The 26307-nt window shown below is 46.3% G+C and overlaps 1 protein-coding gene across 1 annotated transcript in view; it reads right to left on the reverse strand.

Annotated features, from left to right (window-relative positions):
- Positions 1-11449: 11449 nt before the first annotated feature.
- Positions 11450-26307, reverse strand: part of NPFFR2 (neuropeptide FF receptor 2) — a 38696-nt gene continuing 23838 nt past the window's right edge. Inside the window, exons 2-4 of the mRNA XM_063135207.1 lie at positions 16025-16367; positions 13947-14046; positions 11450-12336 (exon numbers count right to left, since the gene is read on the reverse strand). Of these exons, the coding sequence (XP_062991277.1) occupies positions 11490-12336; positions 13947-14046; positions 16025-16355 (1278 nt within the window). The 5' untranslated portion in view covers positions 16356-16367 and the 3' untranslated portion in view covers positions 11450-11489. The remainder of the gene's footprint in view (positions 12337-13946; positions 14047-16024; positions 16368-26307) is intronic.

Here is a 26307-nt window from a genome sequence, read left to right on the forward strand (position 1 = left end):
GGATACATATGCCGCACGCTGAGACTCAAGGCAGTCCCATCATCCCCTGTTTTTTGGCGGGGCTTAAACCTGCAAAATTTGGAACTTCCAAAACTCCAAGTGAGTGCAGGAAGGACTTCTCCCCTGAGTCAAAGCCACACACACACAACATCCCTGCGAGGTGGGCAGGGGAGGAGGGAGGGAAGGCAGGCAGGCATGCAGCTGGCATTTCTGGGGGCATAAGGAAGTGAGCCAAGGATAAGACAGTAATGCATATAAAATGGAATAAATCAATAAATAAACAAAGGAGGAGTGTAATTAAAAGCAGCAGTGTTGCTCAATAAACAGCAAGAAGAATTTTTTTAAAAAGGCTATATCTGTCTTTTACCAGCAATAGGGGGACGTGCCCGGGGGAGGGGGAAGTAGCTGCCAGTTCAACTCAAGACAGCCATTGCTTCACCAACAGCTCTGAGCTTGAGAAGTAAACGCTCACTTCAACTCATAATAGGCATCGCTCCACCACCAAGAAGTAAACGCTCACTTCGACTCATGATAGGCATTGCTCCACCGTTTTACTCTCTTTGGAAGGCTCTAATGGCCTTCCAGTGCAGGAGAGAGTGGGGGCACGTCCACAATGAGATGCCCTAGGGGAGCTCATCCCCTTGCACCACATCTTTTCAGTTGTTCCCCAAAGTTAGGGTGGGGAGCAGTGCTGTGTTTCTATCTCTTATTCTTGGCTTAGTATATGATTTCAGGTTGTGTTTGTGCATTTGGTGGGGCTACTGTGTTAAAAAAACACTGGGAAAAGTCCGTTCAGATGAAGAAAGAGAAGTTTCCCAGAATCCCAAGTTACCCGTTTTGCCTATGCCCTCCTCTAACTTTGGGATCATGTGATCATGACCGGGAGCTGACTCTGCCCCTCAGCCCTTTGAAAAAGGTATTTTTCCCGCCAATTTTTTAAAAAATTCTAGCGCGCGACCCGCACGACGCAGAGAGGTGAGAGTAGTCTCAAAATGACCCCCATCCACGACTCTCTGTGCACAAGAATTTTCAGAACAATAGCTTAAAAACCAACCCAGTTATGCCCGAGTCTTTCCCACAATGCAATCCTATGGGCGAAAAGCCGAAAACGCCGTTTGAGCCGCGCGGTTGACCCGATTTTCAAAAAAATATAGCACGCGACCTGCACGACGCAGAGAGGTGAGAGTGGTCTCAAAATGACCCCCATCCACGACTCTCTGAGCACAAGAATTTCCAGAATGATAGCTTCAAAAAGAACGTAGTTATCCGCGATTATTTGCCGCAATGCAATCCTATGGCGAAATGTTTTCAAGATGGCGATCGGAGCGCTCCGCGGAAAGAGAAGTGCTCCGAAAATGGCCGCTTCTCTTCGCCTTGCTTCTAGGGGTCCGCGGTCCGCTCCTACTCCGCCTCTGGGTAAGGCGGAGCAGGCCAATCCGCTACTGCTTCTACGCTCCTAATCGGAGCGGATCACACCCCTACTGGAAACCTTATTCTTATATGTTAAATATTTTCTGGAGCCTTTTTCCTTTTTGAGTGTTCGGCTGAACTGCCTCTAATCAAAGAGTTCTGGCTCGTAGCTGCAAGTCTGAACACTTTGAACTCTTTGATTAGAGGCAGTTCAGCCGAACGCTCAAAAAGGAAAAAGGCTCCAGAAAATATTTAACATATAAGAATAAGGTTTCCTGCGTCAGCTCCTGAGGAAGGATTATTTTTAATCCGAAACGTCGAGCATTCTGGACACAGATGAGAATTATTAAAGATTTTAAACACTTTCATCGGCACCAGAGCTAGTCTCTCAATCCGCGCCTGCACAGTGTGCCTTCTTACCCTGCCAACTACACACTCTCATATTCTTCTGCCCTGAATTTTCTGGGTCATATATGAAAGCATCCTTATAGTCACAGTCCTACGGCGTGTTGTGCAAGACAAAAACGACACTGGATGAGTGCAGCACCTCAGGATAGTGCAATTGCACTGCACAAGAGCCTTGCAGGACTCACAAACAGCCAAGAGCTTGGGGTAGTAGGAACATGAAGAGCAACCCTATCCCTGCACACTTCAGCAGGTGCGAGAAGATGACCGCAGAATGGGTGCAAGGAGACAAGAAAACATAGGTGGTTTGTTCCATGATGGACTTCACCATGGCAGCTTTGGTTCCTGTATCTTTGACCATATGATATGGTTGACCATATGAAAAGCAGGATGCTATGAAAAGTGTGATCATATGAAAAGGAGGACAGGGCTCCTGTATCTTTCACAGCATTTAAAGCTGCAGGACCTATACTAGAGTGAGCAGATACAAGAGGGCAGGGCTCCTTCAGCTTTAACTGTTGTGACAATGAGGGAATTCCACCAGGTGCTGCATGCATCCAAATGACACCTGCCAAAATTCCCTTTTCTATGCAACTGTTAAAAATACAGGAGCCCTGTCCTCCTTTCCATATGGTCACCCTACTCACTGGAATACTCTCAATCTCCTGCCCTCCATAAAATGGTGATAAAAATAATCCACTTTGCTGGGGCTACTCTGCAGTTGAAAAAGACATGGAACCTGGAGATCCTGGGTTCACACACAAAGTCTCCCCCTTTCATTTCAATTGGGGGGGGGATGCTGACAGATCAGTTCACACATTCATCAATGAACATGGGGCTGTTCCTTCCACTGAAGTGAACGAGGTAGCATGTGGGTGCAAGAGCTCCATCTGTACATTATAGGACACAATTTATGCAACATTCCCATCCTGGAAATTCCTGAGCCACCATTGTTGTGGCTTGGTAAGGGACAAGCGGCTTTGTCGGGTTGTTGCTAAGTCATGGGGGTGCCCAACCAATGGGTCCGTGAGCACTCCACGGCTCAGCAAGCAGGTCGGGGCCCCCGAGGAGTCCATTGGACTCCACCCCCTGGATCTCGGAACAGCCCTAGTGACAAGGGGTGGATTGTTGTGTCCTGGTATTCTAAACTAATTCCTGGATGCAGAATTCTTGAATTCTAAATGTATGCCTTTGGGACCTGGCTCTCATTGCTGGATTTCACGATTCTTGTGGGGTGGGGGAGGCAGTAGATCCTGGAAGCCTGAAGTCTGCCCTCCTCTGCTTTAGGGCAACTCAACGGAATTTACAGGGGGAAATAGTTTATGGATGGCAACCTAAAGAAATTATGAAAATCAAATGCATAGTACATAGAACTTTGGACTAGAGTGTTAGAAAAGAACCCAAACAATCATTTTAGTTTCATTTCCGTTCCTGTTGAAAGGGGGCTGCATTATTCCCCCAGCGTGCTTTGGAGTACCACCTCAACATTTCGTTCACTTTTCAACCAAGTCTAGGGTAGCCATCTCTCCTCTGACAGACAGTCCACTGTTTGAAGGGCTGTCCAATCCAGAGCTGGTTTAGAGATCAAAAGCCATAAGGAGGCAGAGCAGGACTCCTGAAGTCACCCATCAGCACTTAGCACTTGGAGAGCAAGTACACTGGTCATATGCTCACACTCTTCTCCGCCATGATGAGACATATTACTTCTATTTAAAGTAATTCTTTATAAATGTGGACCTATACATATAAGTCAGCATATTCAAGTCTTTGTCCTCTTTTTTCGTGATGCATTTCCTGTTTTGGGGCAATGCATAAGTGAACATAAGAACATAAGAAGAGCCCTGCTGGATCAGACCAAGGGTCCATCTAGTCCAGTGCTCTGTTCACACAGTGGCCAACCAGCCATTGGCCAGGGATGAACAAGCAGGACATGGTGCAACAGCACCCTCCCACCCATGTTCCCCAGCAGCTGCTGCACTCAGGCTTCTGCCTCAAATATTGGAGATAGCACATAAACATCAGGGCCAGTAGCCACTGATAGTCTTCTCCTCCAGGAATTTATCCAACCCCCTTTTAAAGCCATCCAAATTGGTGGCCATCACTACATCTTGTGGCAGTGAGTTCCATAATCTAACTATGCACTGTGTGAAGAAGTACTTCCTTTTATCTGTCCTGAATCTCCCACCAATCAGCTTCAAGGGATGACCCCATTGGGTTCTAGTATTTTGAGAGAGGGGGAAAAAGCCCCCCTATCCACACCATGCATCATTTTGTACACCTCTATCATGTCTCCCCTTAGCCTCCTTTTTCCCAAGCTAAACAATCCTAGTTGATATAACCTTTCCTTGTAGGGGAGATGCTCCAGCCCCTTAATTATTTTAATTGCCCTTTTATGCACTTTTTCCAGCTCTACAATATCTTTCTTTTTAGGTGTGGTGACCAGAACTGTACATGGTATTCTAAGTGTGGTCGCCCCATAAGTGGCCACCTTATAAGTTTGAGGTATCTGAAGGAAGAATATGAAGCCCCAAGAATGTCGGTGTTTGAGACTGTTGGGAACTCCACATCCTTAGGACACCTAAGACTCCCAGCCTCAGGAGCAAAGGACCTGTGCAATAGAAGTATAGCTTCCAAATCATGTGGGGTACTGGTTCCTCTCTATTCAGCCCTGGTTAGGCCTCATCTAGAGTATTGCGTCCAGTTCTCGGCTCCACAATTCAAGAAGGATGCAGACAAGCTGGAGTGGGTTCAGAGGAGGGCAACCAGGAGGATCAGGGGTCTGGAAACAAAGCCCTATGAAGAGAGACTGAAAGAACTGGGCATGTTTAGCCTGGAGAAGAGAAGATTGAGGGGAGATATGATAGCACTCCTCAAATACTTAAAAGGCTGTCACACAGAGGAGGGCCAGGATCTCTTCTCGATCCTCCCAGAGTGCAGGACACAGAATAACAGGCTCAAGTTAAAGGAAGCCAGATTCCAGCTAGTCATCAGGAAAAACTTCCTGTTAGAGCAGTACGACAATGGAATCAGTTAGCTAGGGAGGTGGTGGGCTCTCCCACACTAGAGGCATTCAAGAGGCAGCTGGACAACCATCTGTCTGGTATGCTTTAGGGTGGATTCCTGCATTGAGCAGGAGGTTGGACTCGATGGCCTTGTAGGCCCCTTCCAACTCTGCTATTCTATGATCCCTAAGTTCGTCTAGTCAAGTCTAAACAAAGTCCAAGCTTTAGGTTCAGTTAAATTAAGGAGCTTTTGGGGGTTGTGTGAACAATTTAGGGAATTCCACAGCTCTCTTATTCGTAGGTCCTCCTTGATCTATGCCCCGAGGGACTTTTGCACAGCTCTGACTGAGCAGTGATTAGAGGCAGGCCATTTTGATTTGCTTAGTCTAACTACAAGAGCTTCTCCCTCTTTGGCACATGAACACTGAAACTCAGGAAAGTTCAATTCACTTCATTCAACCCTCCTCCTCATTCAGTCATTGGGCTGACCAAGACCTCTTGGCCTGGTTTCTCTCGACAGCCATTGTGAAGAAGATGTGCTTGACTGTGTGAGGATACTCTGACCCCAGTCAGATGTTAGGTATGACATCAATAACAACAGAACAGGTTAGGCATGTTGTCGGCAGAATGTATAATCATGCAGAAAGTTAATCAAATGGGTTGGACCCAACTTAAGTCTCTTTGATTTCTGTGGGTCTACTCTCATGGTTAAGCCTGGCTCCAGCGCATAGCACAGCCTTCTTCAACACAGAAGTTTTGGATGTTTTGGACTTTTACTGCCATTAGCCCAAGTCAGCATGGCCAATGGCCAGGCATGCTGGGAGTTGTAGTCCAAAACATCTGGAGGGCACCAGTTTGCAGAAGGTTGGCATCATGTTTAATGGGTCTTATTCCCAGTTAAGTGTTACAACTGACTTCCATGTATTCAGCATGTTCTGTGTATGCCATTCCAAGCTACTTGGGGAAAACCTGATACAAATGTGTGATTTTGAAAAAAATTACAAACACAACCTCCCTTAAAATATACTCCATTAAAAGCACCACACTCATTACGATGTGCAAACAGCATTACTTCCGAAATTCACATTGAGATCTTGCAAGACTTAGAACAGCGGTTATTTTCCCCGCCACCACTTTGGCAAAACGTTTCCCAAATATTAGAAAGAGTAGGACGTGCACCAGCTGGGCTTTGGCATACATCACATTTACAAAAGTGATCGGTAGATATTAATTACATGCAAGCAAGGTAAAAATTAGCTGCACAGGATACTTCCAGTATTTATGGAAACTCTTTAAATATATATATATCCCTGTGTAAGAATGCTTGCATTAGGGGACATTGTAGAGTGAGACTAATAACTCAGAGGCATGAAAACCAGTGCTCCCAAACTTTCAGAAACAGTAAAATAAATTGATATTGATAGTTGCTGTTCTGTGGTCTTCACCTACCTGGTGAGTTGGAGTAGAACTCCCATAATCCCCAAACAGCACAGCCTGAGAGACTGCCTCCTTCCCTGTACCTATTATTCCCTAGACTGATAGATGCTTTATTAATAATACCATCCTGAGAATATGGACATAGAGGTTCTTTTTGGTAAGTGCGTCATATTCACATTCTCTCTCTCTCCGGAGAATAGTTTTACCTTGAATTGTTATCACATATGGAAGGAAGGGAGCCAAAGAGGTGTGAAGCTAGAGCTGTGCTGAATATCCTCTCATTTCCATTTTTTTTCTTTTGAAAGAGCCTATTTGATACACCAAAATTACTATTATTACTGCTATAGGCAGGCACCTGGTCATCATGGAGAATAGTTTTGAAGAAGTATGTTGTATTGGTTTTTTTTTTAACAACAGCTGTTACTCATCCTGATCTTCCAGGATAGAAACTCAAATGTATCTAAATTAGGGCCAGGCTCTCTTCTCGATCCTCCCAGAGTGCAGGACACGGAATAATGGGCTCAAGTTACAGGAAGCCAGATTCCGGCTGGAGATCAGGAAAAACTTCTTGATTGTTAGAGCAGTACAGCAACGGAACCAATTACCTAGGGAGGTTGTGGGCTCTCCTACTCTAGAGGCCTTCAAGAGGCAGCTGGACAGCCATCACCCAGGGATGCTTTAAGGTGGATTCCTGCATTGAGCAGGGGGCTGGACTTGATGGCCTTTTAGCCCCCTTCCAACTCTACTATTCTATGATTCTAAACTTCTGCATTCTGAAGCTTCAGCCTTCCCTGCTTCACACTAGGGCTGTGCACAAAATGGCGGATTTTACATAAAATGGCCACCAATGCTTCAGAAATCCAAATCCAGAGCCGGCATAGCCCTAATCTAAATACATACACATATACACCTGTGTGCATGCACATGTTGTAAGGATTGGGCCCAACCCCTCTGCAGAAGCATAGGAACCAACTCAGAGTTCAATGATGAAGAGGATGAAATGGTGGGGGAGTTAACAAGGTTTCAGTAGATAGAGCAGGGAGCGGATGTGAGGAATCTTTCCAGACACCAGTTAATCAGATGGCGCAAAGCCAAAGAGAAACTACTTGAAATACGGGAATGTAAGATCTTATGGGGGAGGGAGGAATTGAGAGTGACAGATGCCAGAATCCTACTTCAGATAAAGAGGGAGGAGCAACTTCAGAGAGTGAAGCATTCTACAAGGTTGGCCCATTAAAAGAGGTCCCTAGGGGAAGACCCTCCCTGAGGGCAGGCCCAGAAAAGCCACTCAGTACTGGGGGCTGGTGCCAGTGCTGTTGCAACTTTTATGGCAATTGTGCATTTGTCAAAGGGATCTTTGGGTACTCTGTGTACACAGATCTTAGCTCTGGGCTACTGGAGACTGAGGAAGTCTGTAACCGGAAGCACTGTTGAGCTGACTGATTTGCATAATAAAGACTACTTACTAAGAGATTGACTGTAAACTTGCCAGGTAGTTTGGCACTTGCCATGTATAAACCAGGGGTGGGCAACCCATGGCCCATGAGATCCATCAAGACCTTTTTGCACTCCCAAGGGTGCCCCTGAGGTGCCACTAAATCAGCTCTGAAATGCCCCCACCCAGGTCATAAGCAGCAGCCACTAAGGCAGCTGCACCATTCTGTAGTCATCCACTGAATCACTACACCGGGGAAAAGTGGCCGGCAGTCTTGTCTCTGCTCCCCTTGTAAACCTATAAGACACTCTGGTCTGCTCTCATAGGGCCTGACGATGGACTAGAGAGTTGATTTTACTGAGCTCTTTACCATCAGCTCTATGGTACAGGATGGTGACAGAGTGTCCCCCTGCACCAGAGCGCTGTGAGAGTAGACCAGAGTATCTTATAGCTTTCTAGGAGAGAGCGGTAAGTTCAATGGCCATTTTCTTTCCTATGTGATGGTGATTCTCTGGGGGAAGAGGGGAACAAAGGTAAGGGCTCAGTCCTGGGCCCAGTGCTCTTCAACATTTTTATTAATGATTTGGACGAGGAGGTGCAGGGAACGCTGATCAAATTTGCAGATGACACAAAATTGGGTGGGATAGCTAATACCCCGGAAGACAGAAACAAACTTCAAAGTGATGTTGATAGGCTGGAGTGCTGGGCTGAAAACAACAGAATGAAATTTAATAGGGATAAATGCCAAGTTCTACATTTGGGAAATAGAAACCAAATGCACAGTTACAAGATGGGGGATACTTGGCTCAGCAATACTACAAACGAGAAGGATCTTGGAATTGTTGTAGATCGCAAGCTGAATATGAGCCAACAGTGTGATATGGCTGCAAGAAAGGCCAATGCTATTTTGGGCTGCATTAATAGAAGTATAGCTTCCAAATCACGTGAGGTACTGGTTCCTCTTTATTCGGCCCTGGTTAGGCCTCATCTAGAGTATTGCGTCCAGTTCTGGGCTCCACAATTCAAGAAGGATGCAGACAAGCTGGAGCGTGTTCAGAGGAGGGCAACCAGGAGGATCAGGGGTCTGGAAACAAAGCCCTATGAAGAAAGACTGAAATAACTGGGCATGTTTAGCCTGGAGAAGAGAAGATGGAGGGGAGACATGATAGCACTCTTCAAATACTTAAAAGGTTGTCACACAGAGGAGGGCCAGGATCTCTTCTCGATCCTCCCAGAGTGCAGGACACGGAATAATAGGCTCAAGTTAAAGGAAGCCAGATTCTAGCTGGACATCAGGAAAAACTTCCTGACTGTTAGAGAAGTACGACAATGGAATCAGTTACCTAGGGAGGTTGTGGGCTCTCCCACACTAGAGGCCTTCAAGAGGCAGCTGGACAACCATCTGTCAGGGATGCTTTAGGGTGGATTCCTGTATTGAGCAGGGGGTTGGACTCGATGGCCTTGTAGGCCCCTTCCAACTCTGCTATTCTATGATTCTATGAAGATTGCCAACCACTTTTCCCCCTGTGTGGCAGTGCTGATTCTGCTTTGAGTGGTGCTTTCTTTTCTGCGATCTGTAGCATCACTGATGTGGGGATGAGGCGTTCACTTCATCCAAGGGATGGGCAAACAGCCCTGCATCCTGTTTGCGCTCTGCTCACCAGACTCCTGCCAGTTGCCTGACATTCAGCGTGGGCCTGGTGAAAGCTCATGCCTTTTTCCCCCCACAAGCCATGGTTTGCACAAATTTGCAGCTGGGAATATTTACAGAAATCAGAATTTGTGCAAATTCAGGACCATAAATAGTGCAATTTGTGTAAAATTGTAGGCGTAGAGGGCCGTTTACAGCCACAAATGTCCGCAAATCCCGCTTTCCTTAAATATTCCCACATGTGCAAATGTGAATTTGTGCAAATTCACATGTGGGAGTATTTAAGGAAAGTGGGATTTGCAGACATTTGTGGCTGTAAACGGCCCTTTACGCCTACAATTTTACACAAATTGCACTATTTATGGTCCTGAATTTGCACAAATTCTGATTTCTGCAAATAAAGAAGTAGGAAACCGCAAGCTTGCTCACGTTGGCGTGTGCTGAGCCGAGCCATCCCAGAGATCTGAGAGTTGCCATCCAGGGTGCTGAGCTGGTGAAAACTTGCTGAGCTCCACTCCTAACTGGATTCCTCCAACATCCCTGCTTCATCTCCATCCTGGCAATACTACTCAACAGCAGTAATACGGAGGTTAAAGCCTCCCCCCAATGCCAGCGTTGCTGCTACAGATCTGTTGTTTGTGTGTGAGCGTATGCCTTTGGTGTTTACAGCCCTCACCTGCCATCCCAACCCTATATGTGGCTCTAAGGGTCATAGATGTTGCCCAGCCTAATATAAATAGGTGATATAAAAAAGAGATTGCATCTGATGAAGTAGACTCTAGTCCATAAAAGCTTATGCCATCAGACTTATTAGTCTTTAAGGTGCCAGAAGGTTCATTACTGGGGGAGGGGGTGAAAAGCTTTAACATTTAGTCAAGAGAGTTTGGGCTTCTCCCTTTGCCAATAGGCTGTGAACTCTCTGTTGTGAATCATTCAAGAGTCTTTTATCATAGAATCATAGACTAGTAGAGTTGGAAGGGCCTATAAGGCCATCGAGTCCAACCTCCTGCCCAATGCAGGAATTGGGCAGTATAAAGATGTAATACAAACTTCCTCTGGATTACATTCATTCACCTTGCTTTTGAGAAGGCACATATCTGCTGGAACACCTTGTTTCAGGGCCTACCACTGATGGGAATACTTTGGAATATGAATTTTGTTCTCCCTTTTTTTGTTTTCCTCCTCTATTTCTCTACAATGCTTTTTAATGGACCACAGAACTGTTGTTGTTTAAAACGGATACTGTATACTGTTGTTTTTATATTTTTTGATGGTTTAAATTTTTTATATACTTTTAATGTCCACTGTTTTTTAACTTTTGTAAACTGCCCAGAGAGCTTCAGCTATGGGGCGGTATATAAATTTAATAAATAAATAAATAAATAAATAAATAAATAAATAAATAAATAAATAAATATTACATAAATACACCTGCAGGATTTCAGACCAGGCAATGGGAGCCAACAGGGCAAATCTGTGACCGTTCTGTGCGGACAGACAGAATTCTCAGGGAGGCAATCTCTGCTATTTCAGTGATATGACATATTTTAAAACTATTCATAGTAGAGGTAAATGTTTATGCAGTATCCTCCATGTTAAGGCCATGGGGTGCTTGGGTGCATTCACTCTATATCCAGGTGATCTCTTGTGTTTAAAGAGTGGGAAAATTCCAAATTTGAAGAGTTTCAGACAACTAAATGAAAGTATCTCTTGCAAAAGTTGTTCAAGCCTTTCTAAAACACCCTCCTCACACACACACACACACACACACACACACACGCACACACATACACACACCTGGCCCTCATGAACCCAGTTGGACATTTTTGCCCATTCCTAGCTGCATTTGCAATTAGCTGCATCCTGCTAGAATCCAGAGCCCGCTTGTAGGTAGGCCTTTGGGACTGTTGCGATGGTGCAATCCAAACACTGATTTTAGATGAAGACAGAATCACTCCTGATTCATATTGACACAGGAACCGTATCCCCACCCCCACCCCCACGCTTCTCCCAACAACCCAATATGATACAAAAATTACACACTGTACAGGCAGTGAAGTCCTAAAACAGTTGCTGTTGTTTTTGCCAGACAGGGCTTGAATGTCATGAGTAGTTCAGCAACGTCACCAAACTGAACCGTTGAGGTAGCTTATACCAAGTCTTGTTTAATGCCGTTGTTGTTAGAAGCCTTTTCGAGGTTTTCCATCATCAACGCTTGTGTTTTGTCTGCCCAGTGCTCTTTCTGAGTCGATCTCCCCGTCGCAGTCGCCGTCAGGTGATGGCCCGGCTGCTGGGGGACAGCTGCTGGCAAAACGGCGTTGCTTTGCCCCCTCTGGGAACAGGTCTCCCTGGGCATTGCGTCCCCTGAGCAGAGCTGAAGCCGGAAGGCCGCCTGGAATCCTCGGCGGAAGTTTTCATTGAAGAAGCCATAGATGATGGGGTTGACGCTGCTGTTGAAGAAGGCCAACCAATGGGCAAAAGGGTAGATGTAGATATTGATGATCCGCAGTTGCTCTTCGTTCAGGTCGGCATAGTCCGAGAGCATCGCCAAGGTCCACAAAGGCAGCCACGAGAGGATGAAAAGCAAGGCCACAATGAGAAGCATCTTGATGACTTTCAGCTTCTTCTTGTAAACAGAGTGCCGTTCCTGGCCTTGCTTCCCAGCGGCCGGCACTGCTATACTGAAAAGAGTGATCCCTATCCGAGCGTACATGATGACAATGAGAGAAAGAGGAGCCAAGTAGATATTAGCGAAGAGGACCGTCGTATAGATCTTTCTCATGTCCTGATTGGGCCAGTCTTCCCGGCACCAGTAGATGGGGCTGGTTTTGTTGCCATAGCCAAGCATCACTCTGAAATGTTTTTCTTCTTCCACTTTCAGCATCACTGCAGAGGGGCACATGATGGCAATAGCCAGGACCCAGATGACGGCTATTATGACAACCGCCGTCCACACGGTGAGCTTTTGTTTAAATGGATAAACAATGGAACGGAACCTGCGATGGAGAGAGAAGGCACCATTATGATGCTGGCTTGTTAAGAAAACACAGGGCTCGTCTACACCAAGCATGATATTCCACTATGAAAGCGATAAGAAAGCAGTATATCGTATGTGTCATGGGCCCCAACAGGTGTCAGTGCATTTCAATACTGCTGTAAAGCAGTAGTGTGGCTCCTGCCTTTTTGTACCGCTTTCATAGTGGCTTCAGTTGTCCATGCTCTGGTAACCTCCAAGTTAAATTACTGCAATGCACTCTACATAGGGCTGCCTTTGAAGACGGTTCGGAAGCTGCAGTTCGTGCAAAATGCAGCGGCCAGATTGATTTCGGGAACCAGAAGGTTCGTCCATATAACACCTGCTCTAGTCCGCTTGCACTGGCTGCCTGTATGTTTCCGAGCTCAATTCAAGGTGCTGGTTTTGACCTATAAAGCCTTACACGGCTTAGGACCACAATACCTGAAGGAATGCCTCTCCCGACGTGAATATATCCGGTCACTACATTCAACATCTAATGTCCTCCTTCGGATGCCTACTCCGAGAGAGGCTCGGAGTGTGGCAATGAGGGACAGGGCTTTTTCGGTGGTGGCCCCCAGACTTTGGAACGATCTCCCTGACGAGGCTCACCTGGCGCCAACGCTGCTATCTTTCCGGCGCCAGGTTAAGACTTTCCACTTTGCCCAGTATATGGCAGCACATCTTAATCACCCACATGTTTAGTTTTTTTAACGGTTTTTAATGCTTTATGTGTGTATGTTCTGTGTTTTTAAATTTTAAACATTGTATACTTGTTTTTATCTCAATTTTAGAATTTCTGTAAACTGCCCAGAGAGCTCTGGCTGTGGGGCAATATATAAGTGTAATAAATAAATAAATAGTGGAATATCCTGATTGGTGTAGATGAACCCATAGATTACATTAATCAGACTTACCCCTTAATGATCAGTTCCAGGTAGTTTAAAACAGGAAGTGGATGGTATAAATCACTTCCTTGGGGTCATATCAGAGAAGGCATGGAAGCGCATCAGTCCTGCTTCTGCTCATTCACATAGTTCTAAACTATGTTTCAGCGTTAGCCAGTGATCACTGGGCCAGCATATTGCCCCTCTGCTTGTAAACAGCTCCCAAGATCTCAGTTAGAAGTTTTCCTGAGCCTAGTACCTGACTCATTTCTTAAACTGGCCCTCCATGCAAAGCATGTGCTTTACCCCTGTGTTACGAACACGTGTCTATGAAGCCCAGATCCAGCTGAACTATCTACCTACACTGGTAGGCTCCTTGCCTGGAATCTCCGCTCTTTATCCTTGTTCGTCTTTTTTCCCATGAAGCCTGAATTGCAAAAGTTTTGGGTAGGACTTCCATTAGTTGAACGGTGACTACAAAATCCCACCTTTGAAAGGTCCAAGTTTCCTCGCTAAGTACCCTTTAATTGAGCAATAAGCTTTCACATCACCCCTTCACTCTGCAATTATGTTGCTTGCCATGTATGTCTTCTTCTTGATGTTACAGCACAATGCTATTGCTCCCAATGCCTGTAACCATGAGTGATAGTTTGGACAGCCAAACGGGTGCTTTTGCACTGATCTCCAGGTTCTTACACAGTCCTACCTGTCAACTGCAATTGCCACCAAAGTGAAGACAGAAGCTGAGACAGATATCCCCTGGACCATCCCATTCATCTTGCAGACAACGTTCCCAAAGGGCCATCCTGGAATATAAAACCTTGTGTCAGATAAAGATATCAAAACTCTGTTCATATCATCTCAGCAGTCAACAACACACAAAGGTACAACTAGACGTGACAGATGCAGCCACCTATGTTTAATCATGTCAGGGGTGGGGTGTGTCTGATTGTTACAATGAAAGGGTTGATGAGCATTTTGAATATCTGAAATGCTAAGTATTATAATCTATATTGGTCAGTGCAGGCTCTTGAAGAATGATAGCAGGAAAGAGCAATTTGTGGACCTCCACATACTGTTGAAAAGCAACTCCCATCAGCCTTATCCAGCATAACCAATGATGAAGGATGATGGGAGTTGTAGTCCAATGACATCTGAAGAGCCACAGGTTGCCCACCTCTGGATTATACAAATCAAAAGCAGAGCTAGGATGCAACCACATGACTTCTTTGAAATTTATTTGTAAAACGTGGGCATATTTATTCCTATTCTTCAAGGAATGGCATTGGGTGGATCCAGACCAAGGTAGTTCAGTTCTTATTAAAATCAAGGGGACTCAAGTTTAATCATGACCGATGTGTCCTATTGAGTTCAATGGGACTCACATTCAGTCTGGATCCAAAGCCATGGGGAAAAGTACGTCAGTAATGCTATGGAAGGACCTCTATAGACTAGGGATGGGCAAATAGGCAATCTTTGAGTTCACCAAGATACTCTTTACATCAGCTCCCTGCTCATCTCTCCTTGATTTGCACTTGCGTTTGTGATTGCTGTTTGTTTTGCGCAAATGGGGTAATTGTGCAAAATATCCCCAAATCTGCACAAATTTGCCCCATAAACTAAAGCATGGCGACCAGTCCAAGGCCCTCCAAGTAAAAAGGCTTTATTATGCAAACCAATCAGTCCACAGCAGTTCAGGTTATAGACCTTGTGATCCTAAAGCAACCTAAGGCTAACATCCCTGATTAAGCTGGCACAACACTAAATAGCCTACCTTTGAGGGATACACTACTGTAGGAGAGAAAGGCGTTGCAAATCTGGCGCCAGTCTGCAGTACAGAACCTGAAAGGCTTTCTCAGTCCCAACCTCAGGGAGCGTCTACTCATAGGAAACTCTTATGGTGGACCAACCTTGTAGAACACCTTACATCCCTGCTCTTCTCTTCCCATTTGACCCTACGTCTGATCCTTGCATCTATCACACCCACCTCCCCACCACCACCACGTGACTTGCTGTGTTCCCATCAATGGAGAGGTTATGGTTGGGGTTTGATCTAGATTCTTCCCTGGCCATAGCTAGACGGGGCGTCCCTTGCCCCAGGGTATAGCCCTCCCCTTTGGCCCGGGTCCGCAGAATGTGTGACCAGTGTGAATGTGCGCACATTGGGGGTAGGGTGGGGTGGGGAGCAGGGAAAGTTATTTAAATTTTTAAAAAAACCTTACCTTTTGCGCACAAGCCTTTGCGTGCTGCTGGTCCTTTAAGAAAAAAAATTAAATGGTGGGCGCGACGCCTCTCCTTCTGAGGCCGTCGCGCGTCGTGTGTAAACAGAGGAGGGATCTTGCGTTAAACACAACGCGAGATCTTCCCTCCTCTGTCGCCTCCCTGAGAATCTGGTTCCTCCCTCACTGCTTCGCACTGTTCTTCATCGGACTCTGCCTCGGTCTCTGTAGAGATGCTGGGCCCAATCCTGACCCACGAGTGATTTAAAAGTTGCACATTTTCAGAAAGTTGTGCATTTTTCAAGTACGCATTTTGCAAGCGCAATTTTCAGAATTTGTGAACACTTTCAGAGAAAACGCACACCCGTTTGCATTTGAGTTTGGGATTGCAAAAGAGGCATTTTCAAGTGATTTTTGAACGGAAACGACATTCTCATGCATCCCTACTATGGATGCCGTAAGTCAGAAAAATGCAACCGTTCACCTGACTCTGATCAGATTTTGCAGGCCACCTTGCCCGAAGCAATACTACCCTCCAAACATCAAGGACCATGACAAGACTTACCGGATATAATGTTATCCAATAAGGTGGTGGGCATGCAAAATATCCCCACTAGCAGATCGCTGACAGCAAGATTCAGGATGAAGAGGTTGGTGACGGTCCGCATGTGTTTACTCCGCAGGACAATGAAACACACCACTCCATTGCCGATCATACACAGGAGGAAGATGAAAAGGTAGGAGATGATGAAGACCGCTGCTACCAGTGGCTGGTGAAGGTAAAAATCCACATAGGAAATGTTGGTCTCCATGTTACAGGTGCTTATATGGGCACTGCAATTCCTCACAGGCGGTCCACTGATTGAAGAACTGAGGTCCGGATTCTTGGTATCCATGTTAAATTGTGCCTTACAGCGGAAATAAAACAGAATCAGTGAGGAAGGGTAATGAATAGGGATGTGCTCCGCTTCTAATCGGACCGGAGAAGCAGTAGCGGAGCGGGGGGGCTTCGCCTGCCCTTAAGGCGGAGGCGAAGAGGATTGGGGGGCCGGCGGAGTGTGGCGAAGAGGATCGAGGTGAAGGCGGATCCTTCGCCTCGATCCGGAGCTCCGCCGGAAAGGTAAGTGGGGTTTACCGGGCCCTGCCGCTGTCGCTGTCGCCCATGCGGCGACAGCAGCAGGGCCCGGTAACGCCCCCCGCCCTCCTCTCCCTTACCTGCCTCCGTCCGCGGTCCGTCAGCGTCTCAAGTGCGGCCCAGACTTCCTGGTGGAACCGCGGGCTCAATTGAAGACAGCGACGGACCGCGGACGGAGGCAGGTAAGGCCCCCTCCCCCTTGGTCCCTTACCGGGCTCTGCCGCCGTCGCTGCATGGGCGGCGATGGCGGCAGGGCCCGGTAACCCCCCCGCCCTCCTCTCCCTTACCTGCCTCCGTCCGCGGTCCGTCAGCGTCTCCAATTGAGCCCGTGGTTCCAGCAGGAAGTCTGGGCTGCGGCCCAGACTTCCTGGTGGAACCACGGGCTCAATTGAAGACGGCGACGGACCACGGACGGAGGCAGGTAAGGCCCCCCTCCTCCTTACCGGGCTCTGCCGCCGTCACCGCATGGGCGGCGATGGCGGCAGGGCCCGGTAACCCCCCCTATGGGGGGGGACCGGAGCTCCGATCCGGATCCGGAGCTCCGAGCGGAGCGGAGTGGGCACAGGCGGAGTGGGGGCGGGGCGGAGCGGGCCGATTCAAAAATGGCGGATCTTAAAGTGAAGCAGAGTGGGGGGTCTGTGCACACCCCTAGTAATGAATGCAAAGGGAAATGCTGTTCTACTCAAAGCTGATGGATGTTCTATAAGTAGGAATGTCTGTCATGGTGAACGCCGGCCATCTCGGGGCTTGATGGATTTCCCAGGAGCCTCCTGTTCAGCTTGTGTTTGGAACAAAGAATGGGAGAGTTGTGTGCCAAGGCTCCCGTCCCTTCTTGCTGCTGCCACCACTGTTGTATGCAACTCTCCCAACCTCCGTGTTGGTGACAGTGGCAAAAAGGGAAGGGAGTGTCATGGTGCTCCTCTCCCACCCTGCCACCATCACTGTGCAAGGTGGAGAACCTGCCAGGTGGTGGATGTTGGGTTGGGACAAAACTTGTGAAAGCTCACTGAGCCCTACCGAGCAAACAGACCACGTCGAGACTCCCATCTATATGCATTCAACCATTTTTCTTTGATCAGTTACTAGTTCTTAGATTCCTTTCATTTTTTTTCATTCAAGCGTGCCTATGATTATGATACATCTTTCACAACAATGCCGACTATGATCATTTATAGCTTAATTGGAATGGCCTGCCGGAGGAGACTCGTCAACTTAACAGTCTATCAGCATTTAAGAAAGCTATTAAGACTGATCTCTTCCGGCTGGCCTATCCAGTGGAATTTTAGGATGTTCTTAAAATGATTTTAGGATGTTTTAACAATGTATATTATATTTTAATTCAGTTTTATGTATTTTATATTTACTGTTGTTCCCCACCTCGATCAGAATGGAGAGGTGAGAAAAAATTACGTATTATCATTATTATTATTATTCCGTTAAATGGAGATGTCAACATCTGTCTGTTGAGTCAGCAATATTGAACATGTCTTGACCACCTTGAATCCCACCTTAAAATCATTTCCAGGATTCTTGGACATTCTGGTGTTTCTGTGCATTCTTCCTGCTCTCACCTATTGGCTGACAGTAGCTCAATGGTAGAGTATTTGTTGCATGCAGGAAGTCCCATTTCTAATCTAAAGATTCAGGTAGCAGAGGCTGTCAAAAATCCCTGGAGAGCCACTGCCAACCAGGTAAGGTATTACTGGGCTAAACAAATCAATAGCTGGTGCTGATATAAGGCCGTGTCCTATGAGCTGGTGTGATGTAGTGGGATCCATGAGCACTACATCTAGGTTAGTGCATATAGGTTAGAGCACTAGGTTGAGTTAGGATGGAGGTTGCAGCAAGAAACAACGGGAGGGGAGGGAGGGCGCAGCCACTGAGGGCACCGGACAGGTGATCTTCACATCGGGACGTCTGAGAATTTCATTTCTGCTCACAAAACATGCGCAAAACTTCCAACGCAAGCCTGAGCCTGGGTCTGCCAAAAAAATCCACAAATTGCCAAACACACGCTCACAATTGTCCTCTTCCTGATTCCCAGTTTGATTTGAGAGACTTTCCCAATGTGTGTGAATTTCCTCAGTAGACTGAATCAGCCCCGTATCAGTGTATGGAGGAAATTTGCACAAATTTGCAGAGTTCGCGCAAAACTCCCATCCGACCGCTGCTTGATTTCTGGAAACACCAACTGCCAACACAGAAGGGAATTCGGCACGAGACGAATGGCGAGGTGACAATTGGAGAATCCTAGCGGTCCTGAACATCACTCGTTCACCCGTCCCTAACATTGCTCTGCTCCGGTGCCCTCATGAGACGTGATCCCCAAAAGCAGAGTCTGATCGGTTCAGATCACTGTTACTGAAAATTAGAAATAAAAAGTATTTACTTTAAGATGCTTCACTGTGGGAACCAGCCTGCAGCATCAATTGGCTTCCCACTTTCCTCCAGACACCTTTTTTTTATATATATATATATTTATTTTCTACAATACTTAAACATACACCAATACAATTAAAGCAAAAACATACTACATAAATGTTGAATAACATCAATATCATCTCTATATAACATAATTAACTTAACATATACATGCACCCCCCACCTCGGGATCTCATTCCTGATTCCAAAATCTCATACTTTCTTCTACTGGTGGTTTCCCACTTCCCTTAGAAAACACAAATATTAGGAACTGTTTCCAAATTCCTTCAAAATCATTTGTTTTAGCTATACCTCTTCTCCATTTAATGTTACAAGTCAATTTATCATTAATAGCTATATCCCATACTTCTTGTACCATTCTTCAATAGAATATTCCCCTTGAATCTTCCAGTTCCTAGCTACAATCAATCTTGCTGCAGTCAGCATATTCGTTATCAATTCCTTAATTTCTTTTTTACATTTTAAATCTTCAAATAGTGACAGTAATGCAACTTTCGGTGTTCGTTCTATCTTCATTCCCACAATTTCTTCAATCTCCAAAAACACCATCTTCCACAATTTTTGAACATATTTGCATTCCCACCACATATGTAAATACATTCCTTTTCCCCCACATCCTCTCCAACAATTTACTGAATGCTTATTATTTATCTTATTTAATCTAACCGGGGTTAGTTACCACCTCCATATAATTTTAAAATAATTCTCTTTTATTCTTACTGACATATTTCTCAACGCTCTTTGTTTCCATAGTCCCTCCCAGCTCTGTTGTCCTATTTGTACATTCAAATCCGTCTCCCAAACCATTTTACCTGAACTATCCATCGACCCTTTCTCCAACAATATTCTAGATATTTCACTCATTAACCTTTTCAACGCTGTTCTTTTTCCCTTATCATTTTCTTTCTTAACTATTAATTCCTCAAACTTCGTCAATTCTCTACAATCTCCATTTTCTCTTACCCACTTTTTGGTCCACTGTTCTAATTGCCAATAATTTAACCAAGTTAATTTTTTATCTTTTAAAACCTCTTCCAAATCCTCTCTTGTATTCATTTCTCTTAACCATTCCCTTAATTTCATTTTATTTTTTTCTATTAAGACTTTACTTAATCTACTCTTTAATTCGTCCGGGAAATTCTTTAGCTTTATTACCGGTGATAGAGGTGAGTTACTCGGGAGCAACTCCCCTTTATATTTACTCCAAATTTCCCAGTGAAACCTCAAGAGCGGGTTACCTATACTTTCCACCCATTTTTTTCCCTTCCCTAAAAAATACATTTTCCAAATTACTCTATATTACCTTTTTTTTTTTTTTGGCAGTGCAGCAGATACTATTGCTGCTGCCAGCTGTCAAAGCATTGTTCTGGGCCCTCCTAGACTTTAAGGACCTGAATCCCCACCACGTGGTCTGGCCTGATCACTGCCCCCCCCCCCGCCAGTGTCTCTCTCCCCATGTGTGTGTGAATGATATTTATTTCAGTGATTAAATCCCATGCTGTTATTGATTAAGGAACCAATTCAAATTCTCACTCCAGCAACTAAAAACAAAGGTCTAAATATGGCAATCTGAAACCTCACTCTTAGAGCTGGCCCAAGACATTTTGCTGACTAAGGCAAAGAACAAGTTGGCAAAGAGCACCATCCTGTTCTCTGTACGTAGAGGGGGTAAGCTACAATGGCATGAAGCAGAGGTGAAGAATCACTGGCTGTGAGTCGAATCTGACCCTCCAGGCCTCCACATACGGCTACATCTCTCCCCCCGCACAGCTAATTTCGTTGGTGGCTTCCTGGCTCATATGCAGTTATTTTTCTCCCTTTGTAAAAGGCTGAAAAGCTTCTCCCAAGGGCTTCATTCATAGAATGTTTTTCCTGATGTCCAGCTGGAATCTGACTTCCTTTAACTTGAGCCCGTTATTCTGTGTCCTGCACTCTGGGAGGATCGAGAAGAGATCCTGGCCCTCCTCTGTGTGACAACCTTTTAAGTTACCTAGGGAGGTTGTGGGCTCTCCCACACTAGAGGCCTTCAAGAGGCAGCTGGACAAGCATCTGTCGGGGATGCTTTAGGGTGGATTCCTGCATTGAGCAGGGGGTTGGACTCGATGGCCTTGCTATTCTATGATTCTATGATTCTATAAGAATTTGAATAGTGCAGTAAGAGCCTCAGGCTAAAATATGGTTTGTTTGATACTTTGGTCCCAGCCACCCCTGAAATGCAGCCTCTGAGCACTTCTCCAAAATTTAATTTGGGCCTCGATCCGAAATAAGTTCTACAGCCCTAATGTAAGGGCTAAACTGTAGACAACGGTCTGGGATAGACAGGGGTTCATTCTAGCGTGAGCCTTCTCTAACACGCTCACCTTCTCTCATTTTGCTCACAGCCTACCTCTGAAAAGCTTTTTATTCATTAAAATAAGAATGCTAATGAGCCAGGGCAGACACACGAGTAGCCGAGGAAATGGAAAATGGAATAATGTCATTATTATTGCCTATAGCCAAGTGTTGGGCCGGGAGAGTGGAACTGGCTCTTGTAATGTGTACATGTGACAAAGAGCATCTGTTGAAGTTCATAATGAACTGCTTAAAACTCAGAGATAGAAGCAAACGGCAGGGCTGAAGGGGGACAGCCTCCAGACTCTTTTTTTTAAAAAACTAATTAAAAATAATCCAATGAGCAAAATTCACAGCTTTCTGACAATGCAAGTCAACGCCGTTCCACCCAGCAATGACTTGCAAGGAGGCACAGGATGGATTTATTTGGGTATGTCTACACTGGGGGAGGATCTCACGATATGCTGATCGCGAGATCCTCCCCCTCTGTGCAGGGAGGAAGGAGGATGTCGTGCCTGCCCTGACCCCACCCCCACCCCACCTCACCCCTGATGGCCCTGGACTCTCCCAAACCCGGTTCCTTCCCTCTGATAACCCCTGCTACTCATGGGGAAGAGGGAAGAAGCCAGGCCACACCACAAGGAAATTGTCCCGGGATCATCCCGGGACCATGGGAAAAACCGAGGAAAAAAGCTATGTCAATATCTCGGGGAAATGGAGGGATCATCCTGTCAGGATCTGTCCTGAAGCACAACCTGGCAGCCGCAGTGCACCTTGCCAGCTGCAGAGTAGTTGCAGGACCCAGGCCCATATCAGCCAGCACTCCTAGATGGGCTGATGCAGACCAGCTGGGAACAGCCAGGAAAAGGCTATATAAGAACAGCATTTCCACCCCAGCCTTTGCCACAGCGACATGGTCTCCTGTAGCCTGTTCCTGTGATTCCAGACCTTGCTGTGCCTGACCATGCCTTTTGCCTCCGGCCCTGCTTGGACTCTGTTTGCTTTTGGATTCTGGACCTTGCCTTTGCCTCCGGCCCTGCCTGGGCTCTATTGTCAGTTCCACTTCCATCCTGGCCCTGGTCTTCCTGCACTGAGGCCTTGCTGCCCACGCCCCGGACCCTGACACATCCCTCCCTGCTCCTGGGATCCCCTGTGCATCATGTGGATGCACAGGGACGATCCCCGGAATATCGCCTGGTGTAGACATGCCCTTCAAATCAAGACCAATTTCACTCCATGATTTCAATTGAGTTTCCTATTTTTGCAAGCCGTTTATATCCTGAAGACGTGGGCCTGCATGCTATTTGCTTGGGTTGAAAGAATTAAAGCATACTCGTTTGCAACTAAACAGTGTCTCTTAACTAGGAGCGTAACAGAAAACTGTTGGCCTCAAAGCAGTCCTTCCTGCTTCCTGTGAGTAGCAGGGCTCTTCTAATGGATATGGAGCTGTGCAGGGGGGTTCCATGCCCATCAGGTGGGTGGCAGCATTTTCACCATCCCCAAAATGGCAGTCAGCATTTTCTAGCACCGAATTTTTCCAATATTTTTTTAAAAAGAACCTCACTGTGGCACTGGATTGCCCCCCCACAATTCTGTGAATGTCTCCCCAAAAACAACAAGACCGTGCCACAAACGTCCCTCTTCATGTCCAGGATGACACGTTGGTGTTTAGATGCAGGGGGACGATCCCAGAAGCAGGTAAGCCTGGGATTCTCCCCGCCTCCCATCTCAGAAGGCCTCTAGGTGTAGATGAGGCCTGTGTTATAACTGACGAAACCATATCATGAAGTTGCAGTTTGGAGGGAAATGAGATTGCAGAAAGAGAAAGTGGAGAGAGTGTTCCTGTAGCCCCTTGCAAAGTTTGTTTGTTAACATTATTTAACTGACTTTCCCAAATTGCCAGGGCCAATAGGAGATGGCAGGGTTCCTTCACTTCTTAGTCATTTCTCTTTGATGACAAGTAAATTGCTAAAAGGGTGAGGAACAGTAAAGCCATCTTTCACTGTTTCTCTGAAGCAGAACTGGAAGCACGCCCAGGAAAAAGAAGGACCATATTATTTAAAAATATATACATGTGGAAACAGACGTATAAAAGGATTGCTGTTGTCAGTAATTGGAATTACGCCGTACACCCCTTGCTCTCTTTTCAGAGGGGTGGGGCAGAATTAGCCATGAGGAACACACAGGGGAGGGTGATCATTCAAATCAAAAGAAATTGCCAGGCATCCTTTAACATGCACAGAAAATATCTTTTGCTACATTTTGATCACATCAGTGGTGTTGATATAGGCAGAACCATGACTTACAAGACAAACCACACACACACCAGCCTTGTGACCTTGTGGCTACTTGAAGGAAATGCTTCCCTCTACCATGTACTTTGACCCTCCTATGTCCTTCCCAATACAATTTTTTTTTTCCTGGCACCACTGCTGGGTCTTGACAGCAATCCACAAACCTCATAGGGTGGATTTATGCAGGGTCGTTCCTGTGTTGAGGACTTCAGGGTCAAGTCATGACTTAAATGTGTAGATGGGCCATTGAAGATAAACTGATGAGAAATGGGCACAAAAGTTCTCTCCCCCACCCCATATCGTTCTCAGAATCAGCCCCGGATTAACCTTTAAGCAATAGAAGCACATGCTTATGGCACCAAAGGAAGGGGGGGCACCACAGAGTACCAGTACCATAGCTGCAGCCATCTAATTTTAAGGAATTCCAGATTAAAAATCATTTTCAATAAATTTTTGCATTTGCATTTTACCCTTATAACAGTTTTATTTTAAAAAATGCATAAAACAGTGATGAAAAATTGTATTTTTTTTCTGTTGCCCTAGTTATAAGTAATTGGCTTACATTGCTTGCTGCTATTTAGTTTTAAATAAATATAATAAAAGTTTATATTTAATATAGTTGTGTGTTCTGGCGTAGGGGAAGGCCTTGAAGAAAACTGAGCTTTTAATGTCTTATTTCACCTTCAGCACTTATTGAGACTTAGGGCCTTGCTAGACAAAGAGTTAGCCCGGTGCGAGGCCCGGGCTCGTCCCTGCGTGTACAGATGATGCACGAGGATCCCGGGCTCAGCCAGGGGTCAAACCTCCCTGGCCCCGGGGTAACCAGCACCACTTGTGCCCCAGTATTTCCTGCGGTCTCGGGCTGAGCCTGAGACCGCGGGCGTGTAGCCTGGTCCGCCGCTTTTCCCGGCTACCGCATTTAAAAACGAGTAGCTGGGGAAAGCGGCTGTGGCCATCAGGGCAGGGGGGGAGATGGGGGGAATTGGAGATCACGGTGGCAGGGAGCAGAGATCGCGGCGGGGAATCGGAGATTGCCGGGGGGGGAATCGGGGGCAGGGGGGCGGGGAACAGTTTTTTTTAAAAAAAAACCAAACAAACCACCTACCTTTTCCTCTGGTGCACTCCTGCGCACCCGGCCCTTTAAGAGGGAAACAAAATGGAAGACGCGACGGGGCTTTCCTGCAGCCCGTCACGTCTGACTTCTGGATTGGAGCAATGGCCCGTGCTACTTGTAGCGCAGGATCGCCGCTTCTCCAGCACTGATTCCCAGGTAGGTCTAGCAAAGCCCTGTATGTCTTGCCATCTAAGCAACGGAAGGGCCAAAGGGGCACCATTACAGGGCTGTGCTTAAGGCATCAGCTGGCCTTAATTTGGCCCTGCTCAGAACTGTGAGGATTTCTTCCTTATGGAACGTAGGGATGGACAAACTCACCCAGGTCCAACTTGTCGGATGCTCGCCCCCCTGGTGCTGTTTGTGTGAGCTCCTTGACAGCTTGGCGAGTGTCACGACACAGTCTCTGAACAACAGGCCTGTCCACGGACACTCCCTGCTCAAGCTAAGCCCCACCACTTGAGGAGCCTGAGGCGAGGGACAACCACCGCCTTTCTCCAAACTATGTGGAGAAAGGGGTTAAATTGGAAGGATTTCAGTAATAAATCAAAGCCCTGTGAATTATATGTGCTGATGGTGATTTAATGTCAGAGTGGGTGTTAAATGTATATAACTGCAGATGATAACTGCTAAAGAGACACGTGGGATTTTTGTGGTAGTTAAAACAAACTGAATAAAAATTTATTTTAAGGTTCACAAACTTTGTTTCAAAACAAAACTTTTCAAAACCTTTTTAAAACCTCTCATCCAATCCTTTCTCTCTTCACATACACGCTTTCCTTTCTCTCACACAATCACTCTTGAGCTTTCTTTATTATCAGTATTGTTTAATATACATCAACTGACTATGGCCATTGCTAGACAAGGTGTTAGCGCAGTGTGAGGCCCGGTTTCCCTCCTGTGCATCCAGATGACGTACAGGGGAATCCGGGGTCAGGCCGCGCTAAAACCTCCCTTAACCCGGCATAAGCGGATTCGCTTATGGCCCGGTTTTTCCGCAGCCCCGGCCTGAGGCTGGGGATACGGAATGTCTAGCAGGGTCCGTGGCTTTTTGCAGCTGCTCGCTTACTCGCGAGTAGCCAGGCGAAGCCACGGACTGGGCACAGCACTCATACGAGCGCCGGGGGGGATCCCGGGGGGGGGAGAGAGATAGGGGAGGAGAAAGGACAAATAGAAAAACCCAACTCTTGGTTCATCATAAGCCAGCATCCACCTGCATGAATGTGATTGTCAACCCAATTAAATGGAATTGATGTGGAAAACAGCACTACGTGCTTGGAACTGTCCGTTACTCCCAGAGACACCAAGAAGAAGGTGGAATCCCTAAAACAGAGGTGGGCAATTTTGGGGGAGGGGTCCAGGTGACATTAATTAGCCCACCTTGCCACTTTGTGAAATCCCAACTGTCAAAATGTTTGTAATTGCCTGGCCCTTGTAATGTATGATGATAATTGCTGCTCCTACTGCTGCTGCAGAAGAGTCAACAAGGCATTGAACTTTCAAAGTGAAAAATGCAATTAAAAAACAAACAATGA

Source organism: Elgaria multicarinata, chromosome 10, assembly GCF_023053635.1.
Source record: "Elgaria multicarinata webbii isolate HBS135686 ecotype San Diego chromosome 10, rElgMul1.1.pri, whole genome shotgun sequence".
Taxonomy (NCBI): Eukaryota; Metazoa; Chordata; class Lepidosauria; order Squamata; family Anguidae; genus Elgaria; species Elgaria multicarinata.